This window comes from Aulonocara sp. 'chitande type north' Nkhata Bay, linkage group LG18 (assembly GCF_057382095.1).
Source record: "Aulonocara sp. 'chitande type north' Nkhata Bay isolate Kocher_YH1m ecotype deep benthic linkage group LG18, A_spYH_male_GT1.1, whole genome shotgun sequence".
Classification (NCBI taxonomy): Eukaryota; Metazoa; Chordata; class Actinopteri; order Cichliformes; family Cichlidae; genus Aulonocara; species Aulonocara sp. 'chitande type north' Nkhata Bay.
The window spans coordinates 27,066,625-27,077,279 of record NC_141361.1 but is presented as its reverse complement, the minus strand read 5'-3'; the positions used below and the strand labels follow the sequence as shown (position 1 = coordinate 27,077,279).

Below are 10,655 nucleotides of genomic sequence, written 5' to 3'. Positions count from 1 at the left end.
ATTTTGCAACCTTGAACGCAACATAATACCTCCCCGCCAAGGACAGCCAATCCAGTCGATATCAGAGTCAGTCTGGTTCCGCTAAAAATATTAAGAGACAGACATTTAATCGAGCGCCGATATCCTGACGGCAAGCAAACGACCTCTACTTTAGCATATGAAATATGAACTTTCTCACAATTTGTTATATGTTTTTGTGTTTTCGGTGGCCACTGAAAACCGTTCTCTGACTAACATTTATATGATAACGTTTAGGTAACTATAAATCCTGTGGTTTATAGGTTGTTACATTAGCACAGCCTTGTATTACATCAGGTTGAGGTTAATGCTAGCTGCACCAACGTTAGCTCAGGGTGTATCTCGTCACTGAAACTTCAGATTGCATGTGCTGTGTAAGTGTGATTCTTTTTCCACGCCGAATATGATTAGCTTCGTCTCTGGAAGACGTATTTTGTCTGGGGTAAGAATAGTAAAAGTTTTCATTTGATAAATATATCATGCCTACTAACGAATGCAATAATTCTCTAGGTGCCAACAGAATATTCATGATGTTCTGTGATTGTGCATGGTTTCAGGTTCCAGTATGGAGATGTCTTCAGCAAATAAACAGATTACCAAACTACAGCACAAAAACTGTGCTGCTTCACACTCGAGCCTCCTCTGTCTTTATGTCATTCAGACCATCTACCACCAGCAGACTGTTGAACATCAAACCTGTGAGCTGGCACACATCACATCTCTGCCACGAGGATTCCAGAGGCAAATCAGAGAGAAGTGACAGCAAAGAGGGTTTCAGTTTAAGAGCCCTCGCCAAGGCTCCCAAACCAGCTCTGTACCTGGGATTTTCTGGTCTCATCCCCTTTATTTCTGCCCCTTTTCTCATGGCTGCTACACAATCTTTCCACCCTGAAGTGGCATATGCTCAAGTGGTGTACGGAGCTTCTATAGTGTCGTTCCTGGGAGGTGCCCGTTGGGGGTTTGCCATCCCAGCTGGTAGTCCCGCACAGCCAGACTGGATGAATTTGGGTAACAGTGTGGTGCCGTCGCTTCTGGCCTGGCTGGCGTTGCTCTGCAGGGACAACATAGCTGAAGGAGCTCTAGTTGTTGTAATGGGACTGGGCCTGTCACTGCATTACGACCTGACTCTTCTGCCTGGCTACCCTGCCTGGTTCAAAGCCATGCGAACTGTTCTCACTCTGGTTGCCACCTTTTCTCTGGTGGCCACGTTGGTGCTTAAAAAGCTCTGTCCAGAGAAGAAGTTCATAGAGACTTAGAAGTGATTTTAAGAGGATAGTTTGTCTCTTTAACTGCATGAACATAAGAATGGAAAACATCAGGTGAACATCTGCAGACAGTCGTTGTGGTGCTACAGTTGAATGAGCCAATTTTGCTCTTATGTAAATAATATATAATAATTTGAAAATAAATAGCAGTTGTTTCCTGGGTTGCAAAATATCTGGTGAAATTCCCATCTCATGAGGAGTGAGTTAAATACCTAAATATAGCAAAGAACAAACAATGGGCTTAAGAATTCCTTTAACACATGCAGAATCATGCTCTTTGCTGCGCTAAACACAGGGGAAAAATACTCTTCTGGAACATGTGTTTAAACAGATTATTTAAACATCTCTTTTTTTATGGGAAAAGTTGAAATAATAAAAATCGAGCTTCAGGCAGCTTTTAGTCAAAACAGCTGTAGAAATTCATGTGCTTTTGTTTATAGGAGTTCTAACCTGCTGCCTCGGCTGTGTTAAACATTAATTATTTATCGGATTGTTGTTAATTTTAGCTGCTTCTCACCGGTCAGTCACATAAAGGTGTTCATTCTTCTTGCATTTAAAAACTTTAAGGTCACCAGCTACTTTATTAGGTACACCTGTTCTTTAATGTAGATATATACCGGTAATTAGCCAATCACATGGCAGGAATTAATTTAGGCCCGTGAAGTTCAAACTGAGAATCAGAATGGGGAAGAAAGGTGAACGTAGCATGGTTGTTAGTGCCAGACGGACTGATATGAGTAACCGCCAAGGTATCGAGATTTGTGTCTCTAAACGCACAGCATGTCAAACATTGAAGCAGATGCGTTACAAGAGAAGAAGACCACACTGAGTGGCACTCCTGTCAGCTGAAAACAGGAAACTGAAGTTCACATTTAGGTAGAAATGGCTGTCCATTAAACAGACACACTGGAGTTTTTATAGCAGAGTTGGAAGTAAGTGATCCCACATTTACAGTCTCAGTGTTTTGTAAACATCGGCTCCAAATAGATGAGCCACAATCCCAGTGAGACGTCCAGTGTAATTACAGCAAGTGTGACTGCTGTAGTTCGCTTGTTTGCACAATACAGAAGAAAACTTTCCTGCTTCAAACAGCTTTACATCCGTGCAACGAATCTAATAATACTAACATGGTCGTTCACAAATGAACCCAACACACCTACGTACCATCACCTAGGATATCGGGGAGTAATGTCCTCCTGCATGCTGGTGTTTGCACAGAACTATCAGAGGGGATTATTACATTTTAACTACACTGAAAAAGAAGGGAATAAGGTTAAAATGAAATAAAGCATACACATAACTGTTTTGCGATGTTTATTAAGTCTGAAAAGCAGCATTATCAGTGTGGTGTAGTATTGTGTTTTTGCAAAGGTTTAACTGTGCATGATAGAAAGAAGCTGTGCTGTGGCACCACTTCGGTCAGCTTGAAAACAAGAGGAAATGTGATGCTGTACCATAAAGATGCTGAACATATTTCTAAGCGATAGGCTGCACACCTCAACATCAGATAGTACAAATCTGAAATGATAAAGCAGTCTTTACTTGCTCGGAATGAAGTGTAAACAGCGATGGAGAGGCACTAGTAGAAACATATGTACATAAATAATCCAGTGGAATGAAAAGGAGCGCTCTGGCATGCTGTTCGAGTCCACAGAAATTTTTAAACTTAATGCAGCCATAGGTTTTATGTGGTTCTACTGTCAACTAGGCTCAAGGGCTCGGAGTGGTAATGCACCGCCCTCCAAAAATTCTTTAAAAGAAACTAAACAGTGCTTCATCACCCGCCAGCAGTTTTCTTAGTGCCCCACGGGACTTTCAAAAAACCCTCTGTGGTTCATCAAAAATAGAACTTCTATAAAAAATAATTGTCATCACCAAGATAGCTGTGCCTTCAAATATATTGTTCTAACGTTGTGACTGAATTGAAAATAAGGACACAGGAGAGTCATGTAACAGTAAAAAGAACATTTTGGCAGATTTCAGTACTAAATGTGCTTTCATGTTCATATTCATTGATTAATTTAAAAAAACAAAAAGGAGACATCCCTGTATAAATACTATGACAACATATGAAAGGCTGTTTAAACCAAAACACACTTTTCTGTATGTCTCTTAAGGTGCAGCTTTTCTCCAGTTTATGCTGTGTTTGGTGAATGATTCAGGTGCAGGACATTCCCGTCTGTCAGAGCACAGCCAGCCCGCCGTCGCAGCGGCTGGTGATCATGTTGCCGACCTCGGTCCAGGTGTCCAGGTGAGGGTCGTAGATCTCCACGGAATCTACCGTTACGGGTGCGGAGAAGTCTCTGGTGGTTGCTCTTCCTCCAACCGCATACAGCAGCCCGTTTACTGCCGACACCGATACACCGGCGCGTGCCGTAGACATCGCAGCGACCTCCACCCATTTCTCCTGCGGACAGACGTTTGCAGACGTGAGGAGAACGTTGGAGCATCTGTTAAAATTTGTAAACAGATTATTTTGGCTCTTTACCTCCTCTGGGCAGTACTTCTCTACTGTCTCCAAAGCACCAAGAGCCTCGTTCCAGCCGCCCACAGCATATATGCAGTTATTGAGACATGCGACGCCCACGTAGGCCCGTCGAGTGGCCATGACGGGCAGGGCGCTCCATCGACGCGAGATGGGATCATACACCTCTGCTGAGCGCAGCTCCATCCCTTCGTCGCTGATCCCTCCGATCACGTAAATGAAGCCTGGGTAAAAAACATTGCGTTTAGAGCTGACCTCCAGAACTGAGGGTTCAGGTGGTGACGTGCAAAGAGAAATGTGAAAACAGTGCAAGTACTTCTCGTTATATTCTTTCTTCTGCATAACAAATCTGATTAAAGCTTTTACGCCTGATTATACAGATGCATTTATTTTGTTTAAATGTATTAAAGGGACGGACACACCTTGGAACTCACAACAGCCAAAGTAATAGCGGGGAACAGCCATGCTGCCAATGACCTCCCACTTGTTCTCCTCCGGGTCATATCGCTCCATGGTTTTTCCGATTTCAGAGCCAATCCAACCACCTGCAGAAGAACAGGAAAAACACGACTTAAAGTTTGTGCAGAAGAAAGTGTCACCACTTGTCGGTCATCTCACCACTTATTTGGGCAAATATTTTTGAAGCATTCTTTAAATACAATACATTTTTTGCATTCTACTGAGATTTACAAATCACTGCATGTTGTTTATGTTTATATTTTACGCAGCATCCCGGATTGTAAGAAAGCCCTTTCTCACTCTGCATTTGCAGACTGCCACATCTCTCTATTATGTTTGTGAGTGAAATTAAATCAGGCACATTTTCTCCTAAATACTCCCATGATGCCCGTTATGATTTAATTACACTTACTAAGCTATTTTATTGTCCTTTCACAATGTGGTATTGCACAACCTCAACTTCTGCAGCAAGAACTCGTGCATTTAAATTTTCACTTTCAGTGTTTTCTATTGTCTTCTAAGTTCTTAGAATTTCTTTAAACCACTAGGTGGTGTGTTCCAGTTCTAGTGTGACCCTTACCGAGTGCATACAGAGCTCCGTGGCAGGGGCAGACACCGACTCCGCATCGAGGGAAAGTCAGAGACGCCACGGCGGCCCACTGTTTCGTAACTGGGTCGTATCTCTCTGTGCAGTCAAAAATCATCGAGTCTTTTTCCCCTAGTAAGGAAAAGAAAAGACCATTTGTTGTCAGATTTCTACTCATTAAAGTTAATTCTCTATTTAAAGCAGAGCAAACTCCCAGCTCTCTCTCCCTCACCTCCCACCACATAGATCATGCCTTCCAGGACTGCGACTCCTAGCCCGCTGCGGGCCTGATGCAGTGACGACACGGTGGTCCAGTACTGGTTGAAGGTGTCAAAGCGTTCCACGCAGCTTAGCGCCCGGCTGTCACTCCAACGGCCGCCCTGCAGCCGAGTGTAGCCTCCTGACATGAGACAAGAAGAAAAGCTCCACCATCAGATCTGCTGCATTGCAAGACTAATTTAAATCTTGGGACCCTTTACTCCACCCCACTTAGACGTAACACAGCAAAGATACTAAACCTATGGCATAGAGGTATTTCCTGGCTTTTCTTCTGGGTCTCATCTTGGCTGGCTGTAGTTGACTGTACATCTTATTTTCTTTGGGGGACTTCGTGACTTCAGTGTATTCTCTCAGCAGAGTCTGCAGTGCCACCCGCAGGCTGAAGTCGGTAATACCTAAAAATGTAAGAAAAAATGAGGCTTTGAATCTCAGGAGTTACTTCAAATTTTCAAACAATGTATTAAACACACGACATTGAAAGTATTAAATGCAACAGGAGGAAGAATGTCACAAGTTTCCTACCTTCTATGTACTTGAACAGCCTCTGTGGGGAAAGCAGAGGGAAGCGGACTGGTTCCAACACCTCTACCACATGTTTTTTCCTCTTTGCCACGTCTTGGAGAACCCACTCCATGGCTGCCGTAAAAACCTGGTACTCATCCTCGATCCTCAGCTCCTCACTTTTTAAAAGTCTCACCAGCTGCTCTTTTGACAGGCCCCTGAACTCATCAGTGACACACACCTAGAGGGGAAGCGGTCGAGAGGGTCGATTTGTGAACGTTCGATGTGGAAACTACAGAAAGAGTTTAAGTAACATAAATGTTGTTGCTGATGGAAATTGATGATACTGTTTCATTTTAACAGAAAATAAAACACAGACTTGGTTTTTTGTGTGTACCTCTAGGAAGTGAACATGGATGTAGTTCTCAGTAAACTCCAGCATGTCCATGCAGGCGATCTGCTCCAGGAACTGAAAGATGCCCACACAGTTGGATGGGTCCATGTGACCCTTAAGAAACTCCCCACAGATGGACACCACCTCATTCAGCTGCAGCATGTCGGCTGCCACCATCAGTTCCTGAACATTCTCCACAGTGACGCTGATCACTCCTAAACAGAAAGAGAGCACATTTCCAACTAGGAAAAAAGAGACTGAGCAAATAAGTGCCTACATTTACATATCACTGTAAAAAATTAGTTATTAAAGAGCCCTGACAGATGGGTAAAAGCAGAAGGAAGGTAAAAAAAGACATAGAAAACCAAACTGGAAGCCAAATTTAAATGAAATTTAAAATGTAATATAATAAAAGAGCAAAAACTGACATTAAAAAGATAAAAACCCCAAAAGGACCTGTTAGCAGAAATACAATCACCTTTACATTTAAGCCATGACTTTGTACAGCTATCTGTAGATCTAACGCTGCAAACTTTCTTGCGAAGGATCAACATTTCTGCTTTGTAACTCAGGGTCATACCCATATGTGTGCTTTACATGTGATCGGTAAAGTCTGTCAATGGACAGAAATCAGGATTGTTATGATGCAGTGTGAAGCCTAGCTGCTGGATTCTGAATCAGCTGCTGAAGAGAGATTGATGTTGGAAAGGAGGCAGGTGTGTTAATCAGGACCAGAGAGAAGATACACACGAATGAGATTTTCCTAGTCTCCAAACACACTCCCAAATATCTGCTAACAGCCTTAATTAGTTAATTTGCATTTAACAGGTAACACTGCTGTCTTGAAGGGAAAGTATATCTGAGAGATTGGGAATGCTACAAAACAACACAAATATTCAAGAAGTTCAAGACGGGGATATCAGGGCTGATGCAAACCTGTGTATATGAACTCCAGCAAGATTTCAAAGACATCAGTGTCCACTCCAAGGATCTGCACTTCCTCTTTGTCTGCCTCCCTCATCCCACCAGCGAACAAGGCAGAGAAGTAGGGGCTGCTGGCAGCAAGCACTAGCCGGTGCACCTTGAAGACACGGCCGCCGACTTTAAGCCCCACGTCACAGAAGTCGGAGCGGAGGCGCATCTTGTTCATCTGGGCCAGGATGAGTCTGGCGTAGCGATCTGAAGCCAGCACAGCTTGCTCTAAACCCTGGGTTGCCATGGCAGCTGCACCAGGATTACGGCAGCATCCACTGGACGTCGACACAGAGATGGAGGACATGGCAGCGAAGGTACCTCTGCTTTACCATGGAGGCCAGTATCCTCAATCCTCCTCTCCTGTGAGACTCGGGCCTGAAAAGCACAGCACACAAAACCAAAACACAGAGGCTCAGTGCATTGTTGTGTAACCAGCAACTTCTGATTTATCGGCTACCGGTGAAAGACAAATAAGAGTAAACCTCCCCTTCTTTGTGGTTCCACAGGAAAACATAACGAAGCATTAAAAAAAATAGTCGCCACTCATCCCACTGCTGTTATATGATCTGTAACACACACACCTGCCGGGCATGTTAGCCGTCTGGCAGCTCGCTAGGGTGCTTGTCAGTGATCATAGTCTGCACGACAGTACCAATACTCGACCAGTCCCTTTCCAGACGGAGAATTACTGACGGAAGTACAAAAATAAAAAATAAAAATAAAAAAATGCAGCGTTTATTTTGCATTTACTGGCAACTCACCCTTAAGTTTGCTGATGAGGATGCAGGCAACTTCCGTCAGCCTGCAGGCTGTCAATACGTTTTTCCTGGACCGACTGCATTGGTCTGAATCTCCAGACATAACTAATTGATCCACGAGAGGGGAAAAAATTAATTTCTTTTAATTTGCACCACTGATACCGACAAGTTTTTATCTTTGAGTCAATTTAAATTACACAAATATTTTTCTCTGTTATTTTAGTCTAATTATAATAATTAATTTAAACGTTATTACCAGTTTGCCCCAAATTCAGGTCAGGTTTGTATTAGCACTCACCGCCAGGTGGCAGTGTTGGCTTTGAAGGAGCGGCATGTCCTTGACAATAGGCCATAGCAACCTAACGTAAATTATCACAATATTCCTACATATTTGTCCCCCGGTACAGTGTTATTTTTTTAGGCTTTAAGCTCTTTCGGTTGAGCCCACTGTCAGACTCACTGGGCTGCCCAGTTTACTTTATCTTGGGATCAGATTAGTTTAAGTATTATGTTGGAAAACTGTTAGTACATACACTCTGGGACTCTGGGCCCTTTAACCGTGTCTGCTGAAAAAAAGTGCATCTGAACTACAGTTAAAAAAGCGAAAAAAAACGGTAACGATCACTGGGCTTACACACCTGAAATACAAGTCTCCTAACACCCATCACTCAACTAGTATTTCCAGCTCTTTCAACACCCTGTGATGCACAAGAGAGTATGTCGTGGCTGCAGCCAATTAAAAAGTCTAAAGTGCCAGCCTAGCCAGCTTTTGAGATCCACCCTCGGCTTGCTGGAACTCCCTCCCGTTGCCCTGCGCTGTTAAATTTCCAGTAGGTCAGGGTTCCCTATAGGGCCTCCACAGTAACCATTACCTTAGCTCAACAACTAGCTTATTAGACACAACTTAAACTGGCTCTGAGTAAACCAATAAGACAAAGCTAAAACCTGAAACTGAAGAAGCTTAGAAAACAAACAGCTCCATGTAACTTTAATTCTCTCCTTGAGTCTCTTTATCGTGCTATGACCTGTGAGGGATTTGTATATCCTAACTTAAAGTGGCTCTTTAAAAGTTTAAAAGTTCTCTGGTGTTGAAATACTGAATTGTCATTAAAGGTCATTTTCCTTGCCCGATTATTATTATTGTTATTTTTCTTTTACTGTGTAACATATTTATCCCAGTCAAATACTAATCATATAGTGTTCCATTTATCAGATAGGGCTCTTTGTCATCCTTCAGTGAGCTCTTTCTCCCTCTGTCACTTTCCACTTGGTGTGTTAGTCACATTATTTCATTTTTAGCAGTCGTGAGGTGATCTGTGCTACTTTGCAATTCAAGAGCCTCATTAGCGTTTCATTGACGTGTGACAGCAGCCTCCAACACAGATGGTACATGTTACATACATGCTCCCTGCACACTCAACATGCCCATCAGACATTCATAGAAAATCCAGGCTGAAGTTTAGACTCTTATATAAAATAATAATCATGAAAATGAATTGTGTGTGTGTGCGTGTGTGTGTGTGACAGAGGTGTATTTGTCGCATGAAAGTGTGCCTTTTGTTCTCCATCCTGCTGCCTGGGGAGGTGTCTCTTGTAAAACAGGTTTTAAGGTTTAAGGTGAGGTACTAAAATGAACTTGAATATGATGACATACTTCCTCTGGTTGAAAACTCTTACAGTGTGTGAAAATGCTCTTCTTTTTAAGTCCCTCTTTTTTCCCCCTCCAGAGTTTTTTGCTTGTCATCATTGTTTTCTCTGGTCATCCTGTCTCTCCGCTGCGGTGACTGTACCAAGAATTTCCCCATGTCGTGGGAGACAAAGTAAATAGTGCGAAGGTCATCCTATGGAAAGTGCTCACCATAATTGCCATTCCACTTTAAGTGCAGTGTGTCTGACTTTTTTCCCCCCATCAGGGGCTCTATCCTTTTTTTTTCTTTTACCAAGAAAGAAAAACATTATGAAATGAAACTGACAGATTAAAGCTGCATATAGGAGTAAAGGGCTTCAGATTAAAAGCTTACCCGATAACACAAAACAAGGGATTTCCCTATGATGATGGGAGAATCTGTGTGATATTCTTCTAACTTGTAGCAGATACTTAATAGTGAACTTTCCTTCTTGCTGCAGTCTTTGTGTGTAACTCCTTCGTTCCTTTACCACCACCATCATCATCATCAGCCTTATGTTTTCAGACCAAGCAGTGTCTGTCAGTCTTGTGCCACTTTAGTTTTCTGGCCACGTGCCTTGCTGCTGCTTCTTGTTTTCTTCTTTTTTAATCTATTTGAGAGCTGAAGTACCACAATGAGATTGTCCAGCTTTAGAAACGATTCCCCCACCCCCACCTTCCCTTAAGAAATAGCACAACATAATATTGCATGAAGTAGGAGGAAGGAAAATCACCCCAACTGTCGCTGAGGGCGTCCTGCTCTACCTGTTTTAAAACTGGAGGGATCGCCCATCCCTGGTCTAAGGCGGTATCTGAAAATCTGATTTGGCTGTGGTTCTGGATCTTGATGGTTTGTCAACAAACAGCATTGTGTCTGATTGTGTCTCATCCCTGTGTCTGAGCTGGATCAGTGTCCGCTCCTGTTTCAGTGCGATCCGAGTCTCTTTGTTCAAATCAAAGCTACCAGAGGTCACTCAGTTATAGCAAAATATATGCCAATAATAACTCGTTATTTTAGATCAACTTGTATCCAGGACTAATGCTATTTCCAACTGAGCACATCCAATCATTAAAGTTTGATTTCAGTTTCTAAAAGTCAACTTCAAATACAGGTTAACTTATACAATAACTGCATCTTTTTCCAAACTGATTAGGTTAGTGTGATTTTTGTTTACATTTTGCTTGAGGACACATACCAGTAGCCCACAGCAAGAAATCTCGACCGTTCTGGGTCACTGGGAGAACATATGGCTTAACAATCTAATCCAG

The 10,655-nt window shown here is 42.7% G+C and overlaps 2 protein-coding genes across 6 annotated transcripts; one reads left to right on the top strand and one right to left on the bottom strand.

The window, feature by feature from the left end:
• Nucleotides 1–109: 109 nt before the first annotated feature.
• LOC147308796 (transmembrane protein 69-like) lies at nt 110–4,100 on the top strand. Of its 2 annotated transcripts, none has more exons than XM_086272332.1 (2): nt 110–392; nt 576–4,100. In XM_086272332.1, the coding sequence occupies exons 1-2, from the start codon at nt 384–386 to the stop codon at nt 1,272–1,274; spliced, it is 708 nt and encodes a 235-aa protein (XP_086128458.1). In that variant the 5' UTR covers nt 110–383; the 3' UTR covers nt 1,275–4,100. The 2 variants fall into 2 exon arrangements, with proteins under 2 accessions (XP_086128458.1, XP_086128457.1); XM_086272331.1 differs by having other exon boundaries at nt 110–460; nt 576–4,099.
• On the bottom strand, nt 3,276–8,639 carry ipp (intracisternal A particle-promoted polypeptide). 4 transcript variants are annotated; one of them, XM_086272326.1, is made up of 11 exons: nt 8,359–8,639; nt 7,724–7,825; nt 6,924–7,337; nt 5,991–6,202; nt 5,615–5,834; nt 5,332–5,487; nt 5,046–5,213; nt 4,808–4,945; nt 4,191–4,313; nt 3,772–3,992; nt 3,276–3,690 (listed from the first exon to the last, which is right to left on the bottom strand). In XM_086272326.1, exons 3-11 carry the CDS (start codon nt 7,264–7,266, stop codon nt 3,466–3,468), a joined length of 1,806 nt encoding a protein of 601 aa, XP_086128452.1. In that variant the 5' UTR covers nt 7,267–7,337; nt 7,724–7,825; nt 8,359–8,639; the 3' UTR covers nt 3,276–3,465. The 4 variants fall into 4 exon arrangements, with proteins under 4 accessions (XP_086128452.1, XP_086128455.1, XP_086128453.1 ...); XM_086272329.1 differs by lacking the exon at nt 8,359–8,639 and adding an exon at nt 8,019–8,070; XM_086272327.1 differs by lacking the exon at nt 8,359–8,639 and having other exon boundaries at nt 7,724–8,040.
• Between the last annotated feature and the right edge of the window lie 2,016 nt (nt 8,640–10,655).

Bases quoted from the DNA above. Each gene is read 5' to 3' on its own strand.
- LOC147308796 (XM_086272331.1), top strand. From the start codon at position 422: ATGATTAGCTTCGTCTCTGGAAGACGTATTTTGTCTGGG. The intron at 461-575 runs GTAAGAATAGTA...GCATGGTTTCAG, and splicing joins GAAGACGTATTTTGTCTGGG to GTTCCAGTATGGAGATGTCT.
- ipp (XM_086272326.1), bottom strand. From the start codon at position 7,266: ATGTCCTCCATCTCTGTGTCGACGTCCAGTGGATGCTGCCGTAATCCT. The intron at 4,946-5,045 runs GTGAGGGAGAGA...TTTCCTTACTAG, and splicing joins CATGATCTATGTGGTGGGAG to GGGAAAAAGACTCGATGATT. The intron at 3,993-4,190 runs GTGTGTCCGTCC...TTTTTTACCCAG, and splicing joins TGGCTGTTGTGAGTTCCAAG to GCTTCATTTACGTGATCGGA.